General features: G+C 39.5%; 1 protein-coding gene across 1 annotated transcript in view; it reads left to right on the forward strand.

Annotated features, from left to right (window-relative positions):
• Positions 1-18,749, forward strand: part of LOC116699836 (protein ECT2) — a 79,538-nt gene extending 60,789 nt beyond the window's left edge. The window contains exons 10-14 of the mRNA XM_032532624.1: positions 545-699; positions 5,178-5,285; positions 6,294-6,428; positions 13,497-14,073; positions 17,437-18,749. Coding sequence (XP_032388515.1) covers positions 545-699; positions 5,178-5,285; positions 6,294-6,428; positions 13,497-14,042 — 944 coding nt within the window. The 3' untranslated portion in view covers positions 14,043-14,073; positions 17,437-18,749. The remainder of the gene's footprint in view (positions 1-544; positions 700-5,177; positions 5,286-6,293; positions 6,429-13,496; positions 14,074-17,436) is intronic.
• Positions 18,750-25,680: the final 6,931 nt, after the last annotated feature.

Consider the following 25,680-nt stretch of genomic DNA (forward strand, 5'->3'; position numbering starts at 1 on the left):
ATCAATGGAATAATCAACAATAGTTGATTAACCACCAAGAGTAGTACCAATCCTGATTTCAGAGCTAGATATCATTAAAACAATTCAAGTGGATTTCTTCTTTTAGTCTGCAAAGTCTTACTTTTTTCTGTAGAACCACTCAAGGATTCCAAATTTCGGGATACAGTATGACACACTGACAAGGTTTAGAAAAGGAGGTTTAAAAGCAAGTTCAACATTTTGTGTTTCATGTATTGTCTACCCCTGTAGTTTCATTTGAAAACACATTGTTTAGAAATAATTACAAATGCTGTCTTTACACATGCAACAGTGGTGATTGATGTTAATAAATTTGAACGAAGCACTGAATTTGATTTATCTTGCATCTTTTCTTCTGCTACTTTTGTTTGCTTTAAGCTTTCAATTTATTTCTCTTCCCTTTCTCTCCATCTAACACTTTTTCTCCATCATACTTTTCCATCTCATTTTCTTCATTTTAATCTCTTCACTTGGTCGATTTTTGTTGTTGTTGTCACTATTTATTATTTTTTCTTTATCACTTCAGATTGCGTGAATGCATTCGCCTTGGTGGTTCGCCCTCCAACTGAACAGGAGAACTTGTTGTTCAGCTTTCAACTGGCTGGAGAGGAAATGGTTAAAAGTGTCTTGTTGCGAACACTATGCCGCCATGTTGCCAACACCATCTGCAGGGCTGATGCGGTGAGAAGCCACACACACACAAACACATACACACACTAATACAGGCTAGTGTCCACATGTGTCCTTTGACAAGATTAACGTTGACACTGCAAAACAAGGTATTAATTCCTTTTTACAACTTGTAATATTAGCTAAGTTAGCTATTGCCACCTTAGGCAGACGGGGAGATCAACCTGTGCTAACTGACGTAAAACTTGTCATTTGAATTTAGGGCGGGAAAGTCGCACCAGGCACTCAGAATCAGATTCAGATTTATTCGCCAGGTATGAGGACACATACGAGGAATTTGACTTGGATTAGAGCAAGCCTCCGGGCGGCAGCTTTTGAACAGCGCCACCACACGCTTTCCAGAAAAGGATTAATGCAGACAGCAACATAGTACACAATACATCACAACATAATGCACAAGACAACACACAGTACATGTGGTCACATGAAGGAATTTTTTGAGGTGACTCGGGAGGGTGGGAAAAAAACACAAGAAACCGTGGCAGTCAGACGGAAGCGAGGGGGGTGGGGGAGGGCATGTATGGTGTGGATTGAGATAATGAGTTGTGTGTGTGTAAAGTATGAAGCGTCAGACTGTCCAAGTTGTTAGAAAAGTTCAGTTCATTCGGCCTTGTCCTTGAGGAGATAAGCCAGTGCACAGGAAAAGATAGTAAGGCCAGCTGCAAGTTGTTTTCCCGCTTGGGTGAAGGGAGGGTGGGAGGGTGGGGGCAAAGGATAACAATTTCAATCCAATTTAGGTTGATTTGGTGGAATTTGTCCGAATCAATGTCCGCCAATCAATCTCTCTCACCATCAGCAACAAACGTGCATCCAGTTCATGTACTGATTTCGACAATTCTTCTACCTTCGCTACCAGTATGGCGGTTACCCTTAGCAATTCCACCGACTGAGCCCCGATGGAATCCATCCGCTTCCACAGCCCGGTCTGAGATGTTACGAGACAGTTCACCGTTCTGAGCAGCCCCATGATGTAAAACCTTCAGCCTCTCATTCACTTCATTGAAGCACTCAGATTGTATTACTTGGCAAAGCAGCCCATACAAATGCTTTCACCAATGGGTCATATGCTCAGTCACCATTGTTTTAACTCACTCTTTGATAGATAGGAACTTAACAGACCAGATCAAAATCTTATAGACTACAATTCACAATTTACAAGTAGTATGGACTATTAACTTTGTAAAAACAAAACATTCAAATTAAACAGGAATAAAAAAAAATCTTTAGAAATGTTAAGTGCTAATATTAGCTTATATAATATATTAGCTTACACGGAAATATAGAATTGAAATCACAATTAACACATTAACTTGGTTAAAAACAACATTCAAACTAAATAGGAATCACATTCTGTGTGAACTTAGTGTGACATCACATTGGTGAAAAAGTAAGTATAAGTATTTAAATTCCAATAAAAACAATGAAAATATAGAAAATAAATCACAATTAACAGGCCAAGTCGGGTTACTGGTGGATGCCGCTCGTTGCGACTGTGCATTTGCACTGCATTCAGACACTACAAATCGTCATCAATGAAAAGGGACAGACTCAACGTCATCATCAATTAATAAAGAGCGCTCTGCTGAGTTCAATGATACCTCACACAAGGGTCTACATCAAACGGGTCATAAGTTATAAAACAAAATATTATGGAAGGGGGTGTGGCCTGAGTACATTCGGCATAGTTAAAGTATAGGGGGCAGCTCAGTATCACATGGAAACCACACACGTTTCATGTAAATTGGATGATGTTTGTCATATAAGGTTGATTTCCTGTTGCCACCGGGGGATGCTATGACCGAAAGTCAATTTTGGCCTATAAATGTCCTCAGGCCTGGACCTTCGTGAAAAACTACTCAAAATGGCCAGCACACCTCAGGACAAAAGGTTTTGCTTTTAATAACTTATCATCGTCTTATCAGGTCTTTAGATGACACAAACTGAATTTGAAGTCAATCTGATGAAATCTGTAGGAGTACTTTGTTAACCCGTGTGTTGTCTTCCCTTCAAAATTGAAAAGCAACACTTAACTTTTTATTTTATTTTTTTTTACCCTTTTTTTCAATACTTTTGACGCTTTTTCCCCCCAATGTTTGTCACTTTTTTTGGCGTTTTCAACACTACGTAACACTAACTTATTAACTTTAGTTTTACAGTTATTTTTGGAATTGATGGTCAATTGAGTTAGAAATGCAGAAATTAGGAATTATTTAGACTAAAATTAAAGGAATGTACTGTATGTTAATGGGTAATCACAGATTGGAATATGTCAACTTTTTCTCAATACTATTTCAACATCACTTCAATTTTTTTTTTTTAAATGCTATAGAAATTGAATAAGACTCCCCAAAATGAAGGAAAGTAGAGATTTGTACTTGCCAAAGAGCGTTGTGTGGAATCAATCCTGTTATTCTGGGTCGTTTAAAAAGAACATTGATTTTGAGAAACGGAACAGTTTGACCCAAGGACAACATGAGGGTTAAAGTATTGCACTTGGACTTTTAGGCCTACTACCTGTTGCCACTAGGGGGCGCTATGACTTTGAGTAAATATCAGCCTTTATATGTCCTCAGGTTTGGACACTTATGAATCCTGGAAATGGACAATGTACACTCAAGTTACACCCACTTCCTGTTTTGATGGCGAAACGCACAAAATGGTTGCCCCGCCACAGCCATGCCCTATGATAAAACGTTTTTATTAAGTTTCATTGCTAAGGTTTTAAGGTGGCACAAACCAAATTTGAAGTTGATCAGATGAAATCTCTAGGAGGTGTTCGTTAAAGTACAACATGTGGAATTGACCAAAATCTCACTAATTTTGAACCTTGTTTTCAAAATGGTGGACTTCCTGTTGGGTTTAGGCAAGGGGGCAAGCATCTCCTCTCTATGCTTAGCTCCCATGGCGCCATTTTAATGCTACGAAGCCATCGCCCTGCGTTAGCATTCCATTGACATACATTTTTAATGAATTTTTTTATTTTTCCATTATTTATTTCTAAAGAGACATGATGATATATAAAATGCTCCATTACATTGTACCTCACATTATGGCTCCGGAGCAGACATTTTTATAAAAATATGCTAATGATTGTGTCATAACCAAGTGACTTGCTGTTGCGTGGTCGACAAATCACCGTATTGTCAGGAGAAGTTTGCAGACAGTTTTGACTTACATCAGCTGTTTAGGGTTAATTACTAATTCTAATAAGCATTTTAGTTAGCAATAATTAGCCTGTGCCTATGTTATCTCCTTACATACAGTATACCTACGCTCTCCATCTCTGCTGATTGGGAATGATTGAAATTTCTCTTGGCACAGCTACCAGAAGACTTACAACTTTAAGACAGGTTGCCCACCTCACATCTACGTGGTCAAGCTCAGTTAGAGGCTGCACAGTAACGCTTAGCACTCACCGGAAAATTGCTTCTAATATCCTTCACTAATCTCCGTCCAGAGCAACAGGATCTGTTGATCCATTTCTTTAACTGTCTATGGGTTTTGAGTATGGTTTCAATGAGCTTTTTTTTGTACGTCTTCACATGATACATTCAATATGTGTAAATGTACTTCAGGGCGCCTCTTCCTAAAACCCTTAAAATACATACATATTCATTAGACTTGATGTGCCCGCCAATTTTGGTGAGGTTTCGTGTACGTTAAGCCCCTAAAAAAGGTGATTCATTTGCAGAAAAGAACAATAATTCCTTCAGTTTCAATAGGGCCTTCGCTGCTATCTGCGCTCGGGCAGACAGCAGACAAAAATAAGACAAGTATTACAAACAGCAGAAAGGAAGAGCCACACAGTCCTTTTTCATTCTTAGTAACAGATGACACAGTGACCTGTTGCTCAGAATGCTCACTGAAGTTGCAATTACAGGTTATTTTAATGAATTATATTAGTTGGATGTGTCTGGGGCAAAAGCAGGCAAAGTAAATACAAGAAGAAGGTCCTGTGTTCTGGTCTAGAGCATACAGTATTTCTTGCATCTCCATGGTCAAATCAGCTCATTTCATTTAAATAATATAGTTGAAAGCCTAACAAAAAAAATGTTTCCGTGATGACAAACTGTACCATGGTTCCAAGTGTTGGATCAGGCTGCAGAATCCCTATGTTATGACGACAGCCAGGGTTGGAGCACACTTTCACTTTTTTGTGCTATTTTTGGGAAGCTTATACCTTAGCTTCCCCTCTTTTTTTAATGCCGTATTTAGCAGAGAAAGCAGCAGGGGGTGATGTTGTTACTGTTTTAACTGGGTCAGCACTTCGATGTTAACAGATGAGTAAGAGCCCGGCTTGCAGGGTGAGGGAGAGAGAGATATTGTGTGTGTGACTGTCTGTCACTCTCTGTCTGATCTTTCCATCCCCTCTCCCAAGTTTTTTACAGCAAAGCATAATGTTTTGAATAAATTAATTTCACACTTATTATATTGAGTTTGAGATTAAATTGTTTTTGTCTTGTAATCAGGAGGACCTGATTCAGTGTACAGACCCAAACTCCCTACAGGTCAACACCAAGGATATGGACAGCACCCTAAGCAAAGCCTCCAGGGCCATCAAGAAGACCTCTAAAAAGGTAAAGGCAGCCTTCCGAACTGCACCTTTGCTCAACATGTATGATGTTATCATGAGTCATCCCTAGAAGCCAAGCATTATTTATACTTGTGCTGCCCCCTAAACTTAGACGATTTGAAGAATCAGTCAAGAAGCCAGAAACAACCCAGTTCTGTTTGCTGCTCTCAACTCCGTTGCTGAATGTCGGCTAAGCTTGTTTTTAACCGGACGCTGGCAAAACCTCCTCTACTGTCATCCAATGTGATTGACTCTTCTGACAGAGCTGTAAGCAGCCGCACATAAGAGACACATTGGCCTGAAGTGCCGACTTTAAGTCGACCCAAATGTCCTCATTCGGGTACAGCCATAGTTCAGACTGACAAGACTTTTTAAATTGTAGTCTAGATCATGAGGTAAATATGTGTGCTGAATTGCACATGTAACCCTGTTACCATTGGCTCGTAATATGAAAAATATTTTATGCAGTAATCACAACATTACACACTTGAACTCCGTACTTGGTAAAATGGTAAAAGAGACATCTCATTGAATAATAAATCTGTCTTGGGTAATCTATGACTCTCGTTATAACTTTGATAACTAATGAGAGGCTAAGAGAACAATCCTGGTTTAATAACCAATTATGATGTTATATTGAGCTGAAGTTTTCTGTAAGTTTGTTTGTGGTATGTGGTGCATAGTATCAGGTCTTTGGTAAGACTGTTATTGCATTCCTGATTTTTATAATAATACTGTGATTAATCAGTTTTTCATAATTACTTAGTCATTGCAGCCTACAGATTTAAAATTTAGCAATAAACCGGAATTGTTCAAATGGTTACTTTACTGAATTCCCTGTTGTACAGTGTTTTGAGACCATGTATTATGGTGATATTACACTTGAAATAAAATTGAATTGAACTGATGCCATGAACAAGACAAAAAAAGAGTTCTATCTACAAATACTCAAAAGAAAGTGGCTAAAAATACAAAATAAAATGCTAAGATTCTGTCTTTGTGTTTGTGCCAGGTGACGAGGGCGTTCTCTTTTACTAAGACCCCAAAACGTGTGATCCAGAGGGCGTTCATGGCTAACAGTACTCCAGATGAGAAAAGTCAGAGACTGAGTTGTGAAAATCGCATTGGCAGCAGCTCCACATTGGCTGTAAGTGTTTTTGTTAATATACACACAAAAGTAGACATAATGCTTTCTAATATCCACATGTTTATGATTCAAACACTAATATCTGTGTTTTGGTTTACTTACGTCATAAGATTTTTGAATTTAAAGTGTGTGTGTGTGTGTGTGTGTGTGTAATGTCTCTACTTTGTCTTTCTATGAACCGCAAAACACAATTAATACTGGGTGGCTGTTGGATGTCTCTGCCCTTGATTTCTTTTTTTATTCTATCTCTTTTTTTCCCTTTGCTGAAAACCAGGCAACTGAGTCTTCCATTAATTAATGATGGAACAGCTTTCAGTTGGCTTTAGTAGTTTCTATCTTGCCTAATTAAAAAGAAGAAAAAAATCAAATTACAACATTCACAACATTTACACACATTCAATTGCCATATCTAAATTATTACCTTGTTTTTTAATGAGGATGTTAATGCAATGTGTTTGGCAGCTGTAGGATAAATAGTAAAACCTATTTTGCAAAAGATGTTTTATTTACTTTTTGCCCAAATTGTTAATATTAGGAACTGACTGTTCCCCAACTTTGTTGCATGACCAAAAATAAAGTAAAAATGGTTGGACAATGACAGTGAAACCAGGGGCCAGATGCATAATAACTGGCTCATGACTCAACAAAAACACTGCACATTTAATTCCAAATCAAAACATGACAAACATTGATCAAGTTTGTGTTATACCTTTACAGAAAGTGAAGAAAAATGAATATTAGGCTGTTCAAAAACATAGCAGTATCACTGCACTAATATTAAGTTGCATAACCATTATTTCTTAGAACTGTTTCACATCTGTGTTGCATGGAGTCAACCAACTTCTGGCAACTGTGAACAGGTATTCCAGCCCAGGACAATTTAACTACATTCCACAATTTCTCTGCATTACTGGATTTGGCCTCAGAAACCGCATTTTTTATGTCACCCCACAAGTTTTCTATGGGATTGAGGTCCGGGGACCGGGCTAACCACTCCAAAACATCAATCTTGTTCATCTGGAACCAAGATTTTGCTCCTAACTGCTGTGTTTTTGGGTCATTGTCTTGTTGAAAGAGTCCTTTCAAAGGCATTACCTACAACATGACCTCTTCAAGTATGTTAATGTATTGAAACTGATCCATGATCCCTGGTATGCAATACATAGGCCCAACAACACAGTATGAGAAACATCCCCATAACATGATTTTTGCACCACCATGCTTTACTGTCTTCACAGTGCACAGTGGCTTTAATTCAGTGCATGGGGGTCGTCGGACAAACTGTCTGCGGCCCCTAGACCCAAAAAGCAATTTTTCTCTCATCAGTCTACAGAAGGTTGCTTCATTTCTCCTTTGACCAGTCAGTCTCACCTTTGGCAAATTTCAACCTATTCAGTACATGTTTTTTTTTTTCAGCAATGGGACTTTGAGGGGCTTCTAGCTAATAGCTTTGCTTCCCATAGCCTTTTTCTGATTGTAACAGTACTCACAGGTAACTTTAAGTCTTCTTTGATTTTCCTGGAGCTGGTCATTGGTTCAGCCTTTGCCATTTTGGCTAATCTCCCATCCATTCGAATGGTAGTTGGTGTTTTTTTCCCACGTCGTTCAGGCGTTGGATGCCTTTTCAAGGCATTTGAAATCATTTTGGCTGAGCAGCTTATAATTTTTGCACTTCTTTATATGTTTTCCACTCTCCAATCAAAGTCTACTGTTCCTCAGAGCAGTATCTGGAACGACCCATTTTGCTGAGTATTTCAGTGTGAAATGCACTATAACCAGCATGCACAACATGTGCTTCCTTCCTAAATAAGTGACACCTGTTTCTTCACAGAATTAATCACCTCACTAATTGGACACAACACTGCTATTTTGAACATGCCCTTTTCAATTACACAGAATAAGCAGCATGCATGTCTGGACTGTTGGATCTGTTGGTTTTATATGATTCTACAACACTTACTAGAAATAACACTTCTACCAATTAATATGATTTATGATATTGGACTGCTATTATTTTGAACACAACTGTACACATGTCCCACCAAAACAAGTTCCTTCCAGACGCTATTTTGCAGAAGCCCCGTTGCTCCGTCTGGCGCATACCGCCACCCAGGACGATTTTGATTGGTTTAAAGAAATGCCAATAAACTAGAACATATATTTTCCCTATACCGGAATGTTGTGTGGACTAGCCAGACCTTCCACTGTGGAGGTAGGTCTGGCAATGCGAGACTAGGAAGGCTTAAACGGGGCACTAAGCCGTTAAAGGCAGCGCTTCTGACTTGTACCAATTTACGTTATAACGGAAACATTTTAATAAACAGCCAATGATACTGAGTAGTCAGGGTATTGATCTGCTAGGTTTGGACACAAAAAGTAATATACAGCGGGTGAAATAATTATTGAACACGTCATCATTTTTCTCATATTTCTGAAGGCATGACATGAAATGTTCACCAGATATTGGTAACAGCCCAAGTAATCCATACATACAAAGAAACCAAAACAAAATAAATTCAGAAATTAACAGTGATGGGAATAAGGGCATTATAAAAGAACGGTGTTACTAATGGCGTTACTTTTTTCAGTAACGAGTAATCTGATTGATTACTCTTCCCATCTTAATGCCGTTATCTTTACTGCCGAAAAATGCTGCGCGTTACTATAATTGTAATTGTGTTTTTTTTCTTCAGACCAACTAGATCTCTGAGCCGAGAACCAAAGACTTTTTTTCTTCCTTGGTTAGTGGGGCATGCACAAGACAAGCACATAAATGCTAACAATTGGTTGAGGTTAAGTAAAATTTCATGGTAAGCCAATCAGAGTTAGAGTTGGGCGGGTGTTCATAAGCACAGACACATAACAAAACACACAAGCGAGTCAATCAACAAGATACAGGTATGGCGTTAAAGACACACACACACACACACACACACACACACACACACACACACAGACACACACACACACACACACACACCGGCTTGAAGCACACACCAGCGCAAAAGTATACATCAGGCCACTAACGTTATTTGGAGAGCTATAGCACAAGCATTATTTAATTTTGCCCAGTTGTGGCCTGTTGAGGGGCGATAAATATCAAAAGTTCCAAAACATCTATGTTGTTATTTGTATCGATCCACTAGACATATTATCATATTATACATACGTGACGTTTGATTGGAGGCTAGTCTCACTTTGTCCCACAGCAACATTAAAAGAGTTTGGGTTTTTGCACAGTTTCTGTTAATAATGTATTGTATTAAGTGTAAATTTCATTATAATATTCAGATTTATCATTAATAATTGAACATGCACATGTATTTTATGTTCCGTTAAAGAGGGGGGGAGGTGGGGTCACATTTGAGCATTTAAAAATTCACTTCAAAGTAACGCATTAGTTACTTTCTGAAGTAACAAGTTACTTTTATAATTTGTAACGGAGTATCTAATTTAGTTACTTTTTGAAAGAAGTAACTAACTAATTACTTTTTAAAAGTAACTTGTCCAACACTGGAAATTAAGTTATGTGTAATAATGTGAAATGACACAGGGAAAAGCATACATGCCATGGCGGTGGAGTGCATTACTGACTATTTTCTTTGAGACAACAGTACCTGCTACTTGCAGGTCTTTTTTGGGGGGGGGGGTCCTTGGCTCTTGGACAACTCTTTTGGTTATTCTTTTCACTCTTCTTTCAGAAATGTTGCGAGGAGCACCTGGTCGAGGCAAATTTATGGTGAAATGATTGTCTTTTCACTTCCGCATTATGGCCCCTTAAAAATGCGCCTATAACTAATGCCATCCTTATGTTTTGCAACAATTAGGTTTTGAAGGTCTTTGCACAGATCTTTGCTTTTACCCATCATGAGATGTGTCTTGTGTGACAACTTGGCAATGCGAACCTTTTGTAGTCCATCAGTTGGGACTGAACCAGCTGATATTAATTTACATGCCTTTTTGTACCTCCCTTTTTTCATGTGTTCAGTACTTTTTCCCCTGTGTCATTTCAAATTATTACACATAGCTTAATTTCTGAACTTATTTGTTTTGGTTTCGTATGTATAGATTACTTTAGTTGTTACCAACATCTGGTGAAAAACTTCATGTCAATAGCATCTTTGGAAATATATTTACTGAGAAAAATGGTGATGTGTTCAATACTTATTTCACCTGCTGTATCATCCACATAAAGCATACGTTTGTGCACTACCCTTCCTGCCATAACACCTGGGAAGTTAGTCTCCCTCCCCCCTTATGGCTGCTGCCAAAGGCTCTATGGCTTAACAAAACAACAAAGGAGAAAGTAGTGAGCCATGTCTTGTTCCCCTTCCAAAAGCAACATTTTTAGAACATTTTGAACATATAGGCATCAAGGGAAATCTGTTATATCTATCAGCTATTGGTGTTTATCAGCTGCAGACCATGCAGTATTAATGAGACCTAATATTATCCAAAGGGCTACGCCCGTGAATAAACCCAACCTGATCGGGATTAATTAAAGTCCCCTTATTATGAAAAAAAATCACTTTTCCTGGGATTTGGGGTGATATTTTGTCTCTGGTGCTTTCACACGCATGCAGACTTGAAAAAAAAACATCCATGCTGTTTTGAGTGAGATACGGGTTCCTTAATGTCCTCAGCCTTCAGTCTCCGGGTGAGCTGTTCAAAATCTCCATGGCTTTCTACGTAACTAGCTGAGACGAGGTGGCTAACCGTAGAATGCTAGCGCTAGCAGGCTAGCTCGTTCTCAATGCCAAAACACTGCTACAGAACACACTAGTTCATCATAATCTACAAAAGAATCCTTCCATGTTCCTGTTCTGCAGGTATTCCACAAGTGGCCCTCGTCTAGAAGAAGTCGCCCAGCTAATCCTGCCTTGTACTGACAAAAGTTAGAGAAACTTATCTAGCTGATGTGAGCCTTACCTAGCTACTGCGCTTGTGCGACTCCCAACAAAGATAGTAAAGAAGGGAGATGCCTCACTCTGTAGCTAAAACAAGTGAGATACCTCACTCTGTAGAGACCTAAACACAAAGGGTGAAAAGAGGATCTGCAGCAATGTGCAGTACAATAAAAATATAGTGTTTTTTGAAAATTAAACAATGTAAACCTATTCTGGTACAACCTCAAAATACAATTATAAACCTAAAAATGACAATAATATGGGCGCTTTAACTAAGCAATTACCTTATTAAATGTATTTGACAACATTTTTTAAATCTTAACATCTAACTGCATCAAGGAAATTGGGCAGTAATTTTTAGAAGGGCTGAACAATTTTTGGAAATAACATTTTTTTTACCAATATTGCGATTTAAAATGTGATTATTTTTTTAAGCTCTTTGTCTCCTGTATTTTTCAACAAAGACGAGCAATAAATCACTGCATAGTATAAACAATATTCAATATATTAAACAAAATGTTCTTTTCTGGAGGCCAGGCCTGTATGTGATGATGAAATTAGGTGATTTATATGAATGACCTTTTTTATTTTACTACTTCAATCACAGTAGCATATTGAGCAGTGACCAAGCCTGGTGTAAAAAGTCATATGAAAGTCAGAAACAAACTAAAGTTCAGATTACATAAATACAAAATGAAATATGTGGCTTTACCACCCTTAGTAGTATTTACATTATTATTTAATGTAATAAACAAATCTCATGCTAATTTCACTTTTTAAACACTGAACGTTACTAGAAAGTTAAATAAGTAAAAATATAATGTGTATGTGTGTGTGTGTGTGTGTGTGTGTGTATATATATGTATATATATATATATATATATATATATATATATATATATATATATATATATATATATATATATAAACGTTGCACTTGCTCAGAGAGGCTATAGCGTTAGTAGTAGCATGCTGCTGGTGGTCTTGCCTTGGGATTAACTGTGCTAATAACACCAGAATTGTGTTTTTTATGTTGAAAAATATAATTTGTGTTTACTATATATTACATCTGCAGCTGCATACCACCATGAACTGCAGCAATGCACTGCTGTAAAAGATTAATCTGTTTCCTTACTTTAAACACCACCCAGTGCAGAAGGGGGGGGGGGTGGTCGGTGAGTGATTAGTCAACTGCGTGGGTAATATCATCTACGTTCGTGTTGTGTGAAATTCATGTTGCAGTCCATAATCCATTTGAGTGGTGATTGGTGGCCCATCTGTTCATCCATTTGGTTTGCTCAAGACTGTACATTGGTGAGGAAAATGTAAGCAGATAATGCATAGTGATATGGCCTAACATTGGCTCTCCTCTCTTTCTCCCTCTGTGTTAACGGGCTCAACTCCGTCTGTGATCACTTCGGTCAGTGAGGAGGGAGGTAGAGCAGTAATACAGTACATTGACAGTAATACTATTTTCTTTACACTTTTAAATGTGCACTTGTTAAACGCCATGTTGCTTGAGTGTAAACTTTCCTAAATCCAATAGAGGACAAAGTTCCTAACATTAGCCTACACTCTAATACCGTAGCATCCAAAACTGACTCCCACTCAGGAGAAAAATACAATGTAGATATGCTAGTGGTCTTTTTCTTCCTGTAACCTCACAAAAGTGATGTACCCTCAAATATCCCTGGCTGATTTAACAAAGCTGTTCATGGGAGGTGTTAAGCAAACAGTCACTTGCCAGTGGAAACAAGATACTGAAAAGTTTGATAATCCAAGCTTTCTTTAAAACCTGTGTTTAACAATTTTAAAAGTGTTGGCAGCTGTGCATTGTACATTTAAAACTACAGTATTGATCTGTCCAGGTATGTGATGAAAACATTTTCCCTGCAGTTATAACTTTCGTAATCTGCTTTAACTTTTTTTTAAATGTTTGTCCTTATGAAATATTTACCCCTCCCCCCCCCCCCCCCCCCCCAAAAAAAAAAAGAATACTCTTTTACATGAAGACAAATTTTCTGTCTTGTTTTACCTTCTGAGGATATTCTCTCTCCCTGGATTTTGTTTCAGCATGTCTGTTCTCTGCCTATCTAATCTTTTTTTTCATGATATGTAAATCCCTGCTCCATATGTGTCTCCCTTCTGCTATGTACTCTAGATTTCTCGCTCTACCTCCACGTTCAGTTTGAGTGATTCTGCAAAGAGCAGTGCTGTGGTGCAGCGTTCTAACTCTCTGGACCATCCTCCTGTCAGGGCCAGGGTTCCTGTCTGTATACGTACCCCCTGCAGCCCAGCCCAAAACCCTGCCCATATCCCTGGCCCTGAGTTCAGCCAAAGCCTATGCCCCGACTATTGCCCTAGCACCCAAGAACCCAAGTCCATTCTTCCTGCTCCATTAGTGTCCCAATCAGCACAAGCTCATTCAGGCCTCTACAATTCCCAACAGTCCACCTCGTCAACTCTTCCCACCTCCATTCCAGCTATCCAAAACTCCGCTCAGCTCAACCCCAAAACCTCCCATCCAACATCTAGCCAGCATGTTTCCAGACACCTACCCTCTGTAGGGTTCCAGCCAAGGCTCCTTGTTCCTCAGTTGGTTAATGTCAAAGGTATGACTTTTTCTGAGTCATGCAGGGATCCTCAAGACCCCTTGGAACCACACAAGGCTGCCCTGAACAGTCCTCGCAGGGAGACTCTGCTCTAAACCATGGCCAAGTTCAGTCCTGGAGTCTGATGTGAGCAAACTTATTATTGGGGTCTAGTTTAAACCAGGGGTGCACAACTACGTTTTTTTCATGTCAAATTAATCCTCACTATATGCTGTCCATCTTGGCCTTTTAACATCCAAATGCCACATGTGTATTTCTAGTCCCAAATCAACCCCTTAGAAGCTGAGACCCTACGACAATGATGGATCAGATTAATAAGGGTCTGCTATCCAGCTGAACTCTGATCTCCAATGATTATATGAGAGGGGCTTAGAAATATACAGGTATTGCAGTTGCATTGGTTCTCCCCACTTAAGATTGGGATACGTGTACAGGGCATAGATTTTAAGGGTTGATTTGGAATAGCTGTGCTCCTTTGAATCACCTGGGTTTCTAACTGTTGATGGTGGCTGGGAATGTTTGCTAGTTGGTTTCTATCACTTGTTGGCTCTATACAAGTACGGTATTATAAAGCTGAGTTGGTGTAGATTTAGGATTCATTAGGCCTGCACGATATTGAAAAAAACTGACATTGCTATTTTATTTGTTTTCCCCCTGCAATATATATTGCGGCAACGTGGTATCATGACTTTGCGTTAACATACACGCCAACTTTCTAAAGCAAAGCCGCTCGCGAGAAGAAAGCTACTGTCGGGTTCAGGAAAAGCAAAACAAGGTTGGCTTTAGTAAAAGACGAAGAAAGCGACCGTTGAGTTTAGAAAAGAACAAAGGGGTTGGCTTTAAGGGAGTGCCACATGCAGGAGATGATCCCCGCGCTCCCGGGTGAAAGTCCTGTGTTTTACCCATTCGCCACCCCAACAAACCTCCCTAAGTGGATTTTCGCCCTTTGGGAATTTACGCCATAGCAAATAGTATCACACAATCGCAAAGTAAGGTAACTCAATGGAAGCCAAACTGCGTTGATAAACACGCTAAAAAGTAAGAATGCATCTTGATAATGCACAAAGAATGGCATACAAATTGATGTGACATACATACACCCTTTCATGAGATCAGTCTGATTGCGATATGAAAAAAACTAATTTTTACAAGATGACATAAATCGTTCTATTTGGAAATAATAAATCATTCACGACTACTGCGCTGATTTTTGTAGGGGAGTGTATCTACATAGAAAATAAAAATGAAATGGGAACTTTTCTAATGTGAAACATTCTTTGTTGAACTTTAATGCTTTACAAACACCAAAGCAAGTAAGCGCTGTGACTACTAGTGATTTTAGAGAGGGAAATTATGTAGAAATACACTGGTTGACTAGAATGACACCATTGTATTCATATAATACTATCAATCCAGGCTAAAGGGAATTATTCTGAATTATGAAATTTTAATTATGTTAATGTATGCATATTGCTTCCTATAAATTTTAGGATTAGGTCGACTAGCGGGGGCGGCTTGTTAAGTGATCAACATTGATTGTGATTGGTGGTTGGCTGTGCATGCAGAGCCTGTATGTCACGCACTAGCATCAAACTGTGTATCCATGAACACTCAGTGCAAATGATTTTAGACCAGACACAGACTTCTGTTGTAGGTTAGTGTTACATTTCCAGTGTCGTGGCTCCAAACCATACCGTTAGTAGGGACAGACTTCTGGTTTCTTTAAGCTAACTATATTAGCGTTAGCCTGGCTAGTAGCAGCTTTCTGCAGTGAAAAATGGCCGGGGGACGTGATTGCATTAATCCGGTGATTTAGTTCATCTTTGCAGCAAACATAAAACATGGACTGCTGTAGCTTCACTACCAATGGAAAAGCATCTGCCTCACTGTGTCATTTGCCGCTTATGGTACTTTTCTACACACGGGCGAGCCTCACTTCCTATAACAAACTCCATCGGACTAACGTTACGTCACATACACATGCTGCCCACATGGGCACCAGGGTTGGCCGGTAACAATGTAAAAGGAGAACAGTGAAAGTCTGTTTTGAAAACTAAATCTAATATCGTGCAGCCCTAAGATTCATCCACTTCCGCTTACTTTCCTTAAGGGGAAAATGGCTCATTAAAGGAATGCTGTTTCATATAGAATATTTTATTTTCCTGTCAGGTGTTTAACACATTACTGGGCAGATCCATAAACATTAAAATTGGTTGTTTTAATTATAAATAAATCAAATTAACTAGGTTAGGTTATTAATTAGGTTAAGTTTAACACAAAGGTTTTCAATAAATGCAGCTTCTTTAAAAACAATTTAAAGGACTAATGAAAGTGTCAGTTGAAGAAAATATCAAAAGTAAAAATCCAAATTGGCATGTAAAAAATTCAAAAGGCGTTCCTTTGATTTTGGATGCTATGCTCTTTTTGTTTTGGCCAGTTTACACAAAAACGGCTTACTAGAATTAAAATGTCAATGCATTCATCAGAGCCAGAGTGGTTTCTAATCCGATCTTTAATTTTTGGTGGCAGGTCACGTGTTGTCTGTCCTACATTTTAACCAATTGTTATTGCTGAGTTGTTGGACATATGTCCCATATTCAGTGCTCTACCATTCTGAAAGGTATTTATGCTTATGAAAAAGGGTTGGACAAAGATTACAGAAGCATGCATTTCAACAAAAAATACTAGTTGCTAACACCAACCATAGTGAAGAGGAAGAGAGTTCTACGGTCATTAAATTACTGGGCACAGTCACTCAAGTAAATAAATGAAAATCAATCTTGGGTATCAAACACTCGCTTAAAGGTAAATGTAGAAATATAGATTTGTCACTCACTATGCAGAGTAGTGATTTTTTTTATGGTGAAATATAAGTATATAGAAGTAGTCAGTCTACCTTGCCTGAAATATAGACCGCCCTACTGGCTTTGATCATAGCAAAGGCCGTTGAGTAACTAAAGTGTGTGTGTGTGTGTGTGTGTGTGTGTGTGTGTGTGTGTGTGTGTGTGTGTGTGTGTGTGTGTGTGTGTGTGTGTGTGTGTGTGTGTGTGTGTGTGTGTGTGTGTGTGTGTGTGTGTGTGTGTGTGTGTGTGTGTGTGTGTGTGTGTGTGTGTGTGTGTGTGCGCGTGCGCGCGCCAAAAAAAGCACGCTTGTTTTGGCAAAGGTTGCATTTCTTGATGAGTCCAGTCCCGGTGTTGGACTTAGTGGTTAAAGTGAAGGGAGCTAGAATGCTGGTATTGAACTGAATTGAATGGCTATGTGAACACTTAATAAACATACATTCACACGTGCACTGTTGCTTGTTCTTTCTTGCCTTGTTTGACTTTATTGTAGTCATACTGTCGATGTGGTGAATGGCCAAAATAATTTAAATAAGAGCCACGTTTTGTTAACCAACACAAATGGTTATTAACACTTTATTTTAGGTTTTTTGTCACTTCTTCACACACATTTTTCTTTCTCTAATTTGTTGCTCTTTTTTATATACAGGCACACCATTCCCCCTCCATGGTCAATCTGCCCTCCATGTTTGAGAGGAAGTACCACACATTCAGTCGTTCAACCACCCACCTCTTCTGAACTGCTTGGAAGGGTGCAAAAAAGTAGAAGTCACCTATATATATGGCTAACAAGCATTTGTCCATACTGGAGCTCCTCACAAACTTTCCAAATCCAAAAGGAAAATGGCATTGAAGGCACTGAAGAATTCATTGTTTAGCTACTGCTATAGTGCTTCACCACTGCAACTTGGGCCAAGAAGGGTTAAAACAATTAAACCAATTGTTCATCAACCTGATGCCTACCATATGATGTATTAAGTTAGATGTATGCAGTTTGGTGCTTCTTTCTAAACATACACAATTCTTGAATTAAGACTAGAAGCTAACTGGAATGGTACTGCATCTTGCTAAGGGCTACAGCTGTGTGATTACAACTGTCATATAAAGTTCGCCTTACCCTTAAAAAATGAAGGATGCTCTGCTTTTTCTCTGCACTTGTTAATGGATTATATTGACATGCTGAATTTTTGTTGTTAATTGCCTGTTCAGCTTCCTGGTTGGTTACCATTGTTGGCAGTGTTTAGTGAAGTGTTAACACTTAACTATTGACCAAGTAAACAATGTCTGTCATCTGGTTAAAATTGGAACGTTTTGCTGTCCTTGAATGCTAGTTTTATTTCACTGTGCTTTGAAGAAATAAAAATACTTTTAACTGTACATGTTTAGGTATTTGTATTAAACAAATGTAGATTGTTAAGCTCTTTGTGAGTTTTATGTACTAGTTAAAATTACAAGGTTGACCTCTCTTGCCCTTTACCGTGTTGTAACGTTTTTTTAATTCCCTTTATACCTTATGACCTTTATATTAGCTGACATTTAATGATGTTTTAATGTAGTAGTAATGGGGTAGACTTAATTTCACCTGATATGATATATTACTCCTGTAATTAACCCACCTTCAACATTTAAATATAAGATAGTTTCCAGCTTTTATAAAGCTTCTATTGTAACATTTAAGAGAATCGGTTAGAATAGTTAAAGCACTAATATTCTGTTCCCTGTACAGCCGTCCACATTTTAAAAGATGTCTTTACAGTGTGTCCATTCCGTGTCTGTGTAAATGTTTAAGAAGGAATGCTGCATCAGTGTACATATTTATCCTTGACGAATATATTTTGTTTTCTTTCTTTTTTTGCTATTTATGTTTCTAGTTTTATCTCTCTTTTTATCTAATGCTGTTTTTATTTAATTAAATCAACTCCTGTTTCATCTCTGTATTAAATACACTAAAATATGTACCTGCAGATATATGAATTTTTTTATGTTTTTACTCCTGGTTATGTGTTATATAAGGAAGCCCAGAAAGGCATGGTAAAAAAAAAAAAAAGAAGAAAATTCGGGCATCGTCGGCCAAAACATTATTAACCCCTACGTACAACTTAAACTTGAATAGTATGTCCTATGTAGCAAAATACTGGACTGTAGACTTAAACTTTTACCTCTTAGTTTTGCTGTTTTGAGAGCAAGAAAGCCCTGTCCTTTTGAAAGTTTAGCCAAATGCTAGGGATTGGTGGATCGATATTGCGGTTTCAATACTTACAAGTTACTCATTTGGTATTGACTTGTTTAAAGAAATATCGATATTAAAATAACAAACAAAATGGGGTAGCTACATCACATCCAAATGTTTTCAGCGCTTTTGTGTGTTTGTGCCAAACCAGCCCTGCGGCTAGCCCATGTCACATGAATTTGGAAACCAATGTGACACACCTATCGCACACCGCAGAGCCGTGGAGCGCTCACCCACTTCCATATCCAACATGAGAGACAGAGGGCAAAGAAACAGCGGAGAAAGGAAAGGTGGAGAATGGTAGAAAGGGTAGTGTTATAATTTTCACCTGTAGATAAAAATACAACAATATGCACTATTTTTGACACGTTTAACCCTTGTGTCGTCTTTTCAACACTATGATCACTTTTTCTGACATTGTTGTCACTTTTTCAAGGTTTTAGAGTGCTTTTTCTGATGCTTTTGCCAAAGTTTTTAGATATTTTCATTGTTGAAATTTTTTAGCGCCCATTCTTTGTGCCAAAAATGAAACAAATAACTGAAAACCGGTCAAATTTGACCCAAGGACAACATGAGGGTTAAAGTGATAAGGAGAATGTTAATGTCATGTAAATTACTTGCTTTTTTTCATGTAGGCTTGGAAGATAAAAACGTTAATTCGACAGGTAATGCATGTACTGTCTCCCTGTCACAAAATAGACTACTCGAGCAACGGAACTGAGTTGAGTTTTTCTGCTGGTTTGTTTGGCCACGCATTCATTCCTTGGGTATTTCCCTGAGTGGTTAATTAACCAGCCGTCCCATTGTAGGCCCCGTGTAGCTGTAATATCGGCACTATCGGAGATGTATTGGTGTGAAGCTCCCTGACGGGTATGTATGGATATACACTCACCGAAAGGATTATTAGGAAAACCATACTAATACTGTGTTTGACCCCCTTTCGCCTTCAGAACTGCCTTAATTCTATGTGGCATTGATTCAACAAGGTGCTGAAAGCATTCTTGTTGGCCCATAGGATAGCATCTTGCAGTTGATGGAGATTTGTGGGATGCGCATCCAGGGCACGAAGCTCCCGTTCCACCAAATCCCAAAGACGCTCTATTGGGTGGAGATCTGGTGACTGTGGGGGCCATTTAGGTACAGTGAACTCATTGTCATGTTCAAGAAACCAATTTGAAATGATTCGAGCTTTGTGACATTGTGCATTATCCTCCTGAAAGTAGTCATCAGAGGATGGGTACATGGTGGCCATAAAGGGATGGACATGGTCAGAAACAATGCTCAGGTAGGCCGTGGCATTCAAACAATGCCCAATTGGCACTAAGGGGCCTAAAGTGCGCCAAGAAAACATCCCCCACACCATTACACCACCACCACGGTGGGGTCTTCTGCTGTTGTAGCCCATCCGCCTCAAGGTTGTGCGTGTTGTGGCTTCACAAATGCTTTGCTGCATACCTCGGTTGTAACGAGTGGTTATTTCAGTCAAAGTTGCTCTTCTATCAGCTTGAATCAGTTGGCCCATTATCCTCTGACCTCTAGCATCAAGAAGGCATTTTTCCTCACAGGACTGACGCATACTGGGTGTCTTTCCCTTTTCACACCATTCTTTGTAAACCCTAGAAATGGTTGTGCGTGAAAATCCCAGTAATTGAGCAGATTGTGAAATACTCAACCGGCCCGTCTGGCACCAACAACCATGCCATGCTCAAAACTGCTTAAATCACCTTACTTTCCCATTCTGACATTCAGTTTGGAGTTCAGGAGATTGTCTTGACGAGGACCACACCCCTAAATGCATTAAACCAACTGCCATGTGATAATTGCATTAATGAGAAATTGAACAGGTGTTCCTAATAATCCTGTAGGTGAGTGTATGCCGTTTGGCATTTCATATATTGTCACGTTAAATCATAAACTGATTAAATTTGGTTTGTTGTGTTTGTATGTCAGGATTGTAAATTCCTTTGCTGGCACTGGTTTCTGCCCCTGTAGCCTATTAGGTTGACCGACTGATTGTGACACAGACGTAGTTTTGCCTTTCTTTGGCCTGCCCATGCTTATTAATGTGTGTGGAGATTGGTGTCTCTGTTTATGGGTTTCTTTTGGTAAATTAGGATTAAGTGATACATTGTTTTTGGTTATTATTATTATAACTATTAGGGCCCGAGCACTGAAGTGCAAGGGCACCAACGGTGTCCTAGCACAAAGTGCAAGGAACCTAATGTTTTTTTGAGGGTCTTAGCATGTGGGAAAACTCAAAAAAACTTGCACACTTGTCAGACCTATGAAAAATCACAAGTTCTCTAGTGATTGGTCTTGAGCGTTGTCAGGAGGCTCCATTGTGCCCCTTAACGTGCATCCTGAATTCATCATAAGTAATTATCATACTAACTTTTGAGGGCACATGTGTCCTCAAAAGTTCTAGAACTCTAGAAGCTATTTTTAGAAAAAATTACAAAATTTACATTATGGCGATTTTCGTGCGTGGTTTTAGCCCTTTTTTTTAGCAATTTTTGACGGCCTCCATCTATACGAAAACTCACAAAAATTGGCGACCACATAAACTTATGGGAGCTTTGCGAGACTGTTCAGCGATTTGGCCCATATCTGTCACATAGTGCAACCTAATGCATGGTAACTCGAACACACCTGTACTCAGATCTTCACCAGATTTGGTATGTATATTGCTCTAATCATTGTGGACATATTTCCCATTTACCGTGATTGCAATCTTCTTGAGTCTTTGCAGGTGGTATCTGTTGTAAGTAATTTTGATGCAAAAAAGGTGCAAGTTATAGAGAATCAACTTTCTGTCAGGGCTGTTGAAAGAGGAAATTGCGTATCTGATTGCTACCAAACATGACAGTTGAGCATCCATGCCAAATCTTGAGTGAATCGGCCATTAGATGGCACTGTTAGAATCTTTTAAAATAAATTTTATTGATATATGGGAAATATATTTTGTCTAACTCCTTCTGGGCTGTGAGTACAATCTACAAAAAACAACTCTGACTGTTTGTGCATATGCACCAAACAAGAGTTCGGAGTATTCGGCCTTCTTGAAGACCTTGAATAGAGTCGTGTATGGGGCTCCAGTAGGTGACTCCATAGTTCTGCTGGGGGACTTCAACACAAAAGTGGGTGATGATGGAGATACTTGGAGAGGCGTAATTGGGAGGAACGGCCTCCCTGATCTAAACCAGAGTGGTTGTTTGTTGTTGAACTTCTGTGCTAGTCATGGATTGTCCATAACAAACACCATGTTCAAACATAGGGGTGAAGAAAGGGGCGGAGCTGTCAACTGATTACCATCTGGTGGTGAATTGGGTCAGGGGATGGGGGAAGACTCAAGACAGACCTGGTAAGCCCAAACGGGTAGTGCGGGTAAATTTGGAACGTCTGGAGGAGGCCCCTGTCCGACGGACTTTCAACTCACACCTCTGGCGGCGGAGGGGAGCTGTGGTCTTAGGATCTTAGGTTTCTCAAGGGCGGTATCCCACGAACACCGTGGTGGACACTGGTGGTTAGGGAAGCCGTCCGACTGAAGAAGGAGTCCTTCCGGGGTATGTTATCCCAGAAGATAATCTGGGATAACCTCCTCAGATTTTTCACATCTCTGCACGCTTACGGGACATTACGGTAAGCGTACCTGACTAATTTCCGTTTCCTATGCCTGTGTGTTGGTTGCGTGTTGGTTGCTCTGCTGCTCACTAAATACCAGTTCAGTTTGTTAGATTTGCTATTACAGCGGCTAACTGTCCGCTAAACACTTATTCTTATAGCAGTTCTGCCTAAGCACTCACATATCTTCTCCTTTTTTTTAGCGACTTTTGTTAAATAACAGCTGTTTTAACGCTTGGTAGCTAACGCTACCGTACTTTAGCTTAGCTGCTAGCGACTTTAGCCTAGCAGTTAGTTATGTCGGCCCCCTCTCCGACTTTCTCCTGCTCGATGTGTGAGATGTTTAGTTACTCCTCTGCATTCTTTAACGGCAATGGCGTGTGTAACAAGTGTAGTTTATTTTTGGACGTGGAGGCGAGGCTTAGTGAGTTAGAAGTCCGGATCCGCACCATGACAGATCAGCCGTTAGTTACTGTAGCTAACCCCCCCTCGGTAGTCGGCACGGCCGGCCTGAGCCTGAGTTAGCCTCTGGTAGCCGTCCCTCGCGAACTCCGGAGCAGCCAGGACATAGTGCCTGGGTGACTGTTCGAGGACGAGGAAGAGACAGTCGTAAGCTTTCCAAGGTGTCGGACCGCCACCAGCATGTTAGCGTTTCTAACAGATTTTCCCCACTCAGCAACACACCCGCTGAGAAACCAACTCTGATTATCGGCAGCTCCATTCTGAGAAACGTGAAGTTAGCGAAGCCGGCAGCCATAGTTAAGTGCATCCCGGGGGCTAGAGCGGGCGACGTTGAGTCTTATCTGAAACTGCTGGCTAAGGATAAACGTAAATACAGCAAGATTGTTATTCACGTTGGCGTTAATGACTCCCGGTTACGGCAATCGGAGGTTACGAAGATTAATGTTGAATCGGTGTGTACATACGCGAAGTCAATGTCGGACACCGTAGTTTTCTCTGGACCCCTGCCAAATCTAACCAGTGATGACATGTATAGCCGCATGTTGTCATTTCGCCGCTGGCTATCGAGGTGGTGTCCAGATAATGATGTGGGCTTTGTGGATCACTGGCAGTCTTTCTGGGGAAGACCTGGTCTGATTCGGAGAGACGTCATTCATCCCACTTGGGATGGAGCAGCTCTCATTTCTGGAAATCTTGACAGGTTTATTAGTGGACCTAATCCTTGACAATCCATAGTTGGGACCAGGAGGCAGAGCCCCAGTCTAACACACTTCTCTGCTCCTTTATTCCAGGTGTTACCTAGTAAAAATCCCATAGTGACGGTGTCTGCCCCCCGACCATTAAAATTAAAATTATTTAAATCAAAGGTAAACAGAGGAGGAGCTGTGCATGAAAACCTAATAACAATTAAAACCAAAAGTGCAAAAGAATAGGAGAATTAAATGTGGACTCTTAAACATCAGATCTCTCTCTTCTAAAGGGGTACTAGTAAATGAATTAATATCAGATTCTAATATTGATCTATTCTGTCTTACTGAAACCTGGCTGGGTGATGGAGAATATGTTAGTCTAAATGAATCCACCCCCCCCAGTCATATTAATACTCACATTCCTCGAGGCACAGGCCGAGGAGGTGGAGTTGCAGCCATCTTTGATTCTAGTCTACTAATCAGCTCTAAACCTAAACTAAATTATGACTCATTTGAAAGTCTTGTTCTTAGTCTTTCACACCCAAGTTGGAAATCAATGCAACCAGTTCTATTTGTTATAGTGTACCGAGCACCTGGTCCATACTCTGAATTTTTATCCGAATTTGCAGAGTTTCTGTCAAACTTAGTGCTAAAAACGGACAAAGTTATTATTGTAGGGGACTTTAATATTCATGTGGACGATGAGAATGATAGCCTTAGCACTGCGTTTATCTCTCTATTAGATTCTATTGGCTTCTCTCAAAGTGTACATAAACCAACTCACCGTTTTAACCACACCCTCGATCTTGTTCTGGTATATGGTGTTGAAATTGAACATTTAATAGTGTTCCCACAGAACCCCTTTTTATCTGACCACTGTTTGATAACTTTTGAGTTTATACTGCTGAACTACACGCCATTAGGCAAAACCTTCTATACAAGATGTCTATCTGATAGTGCTGTAGCTAAATTTAAGGATGCGATTCCGTTAGCATTTAATTCATTACCAAGTCCCAAAGTAACGGAGGACTCCTATGCTAAGAGTCCCTCCCAAATCGATCATTTTGTTGATAGTGCAGCAGGCTCGCTACGAATGACTCTCGACTCTGTTGCCCCTCTAAAAAAGAAGATAATAAAACAAAGACGGTTAGCTCCATGGTATAATACTGAAACTCGCAAATTAAAGCAAATATCGCGGAAATTTGAGAAGATCTGGCGCTCCACCAAACTGGAAAATTCTCGTTTAATCTGGCAAGATAGTCTTAAAACGTATAGGAAGGCAGTGTACTACTCGTCGTTAATAGAGGAAAATAGGAACAATCCCAGGTTTCTTTTCAGCACTGTAGCCAGGCTAACAGAAGGTCACAGCTCTACTGAGCCAAGTATTCCCATAGCTCTTAGTAGTAACGACTTTATGAGGTTCTTCAATGATAAAATTATAACTATTAGAAGCAAAATTCACCAAGACCTGCCTTTAACTGGCACTGACTTATCTCTAAACTCAGGAACCTTAGAAACAGCTGTAAAACCAGATACTTGTTTAGACTGCTTTGCTTCACTTGATCTTTATCAATTTAATTCAATTATTTCTTCATCTAAGCCATCAACCTGCCTCTTGGATCCCATCCCGACTAGGCTACTTAAAGAAGTTTTACCATTAGTCAACACTTCGCTACTGGATATAACCAATTTGTCTTTATTAACAGGCTATGTACCACAGCACTTTAAAGTTGCTGTAATTAAACCTCTTCTGAAAAAGCCAAACCTTGATCCAGATGTTTTAGCCAACTATAGACCTATATTTAACCTTCCATTTCTTTCTAAGATTCTTGAGAAAGCAGTCGCCAAACAGCTGTGCGACTTTCTGCATAGCAACAGCTTATTTGAGGAT

This window comes from Etheostoma spectabile, chromosome 12 (genome assembly GCF_008692095.1).
Source record: "Etheostoma spectabile isolate EspeVRDwgs_2016 chromosome 12, UIUC_Espe_1.0, whole genome shotgun sequence".
NCBI classification, from domain to species: domain Eukaryota; kingdom Metazoa; phylum Chordata; class Actinopteri; order Perciformes; family Percidae; genus Etheostoma; species Etheostoma spectabile.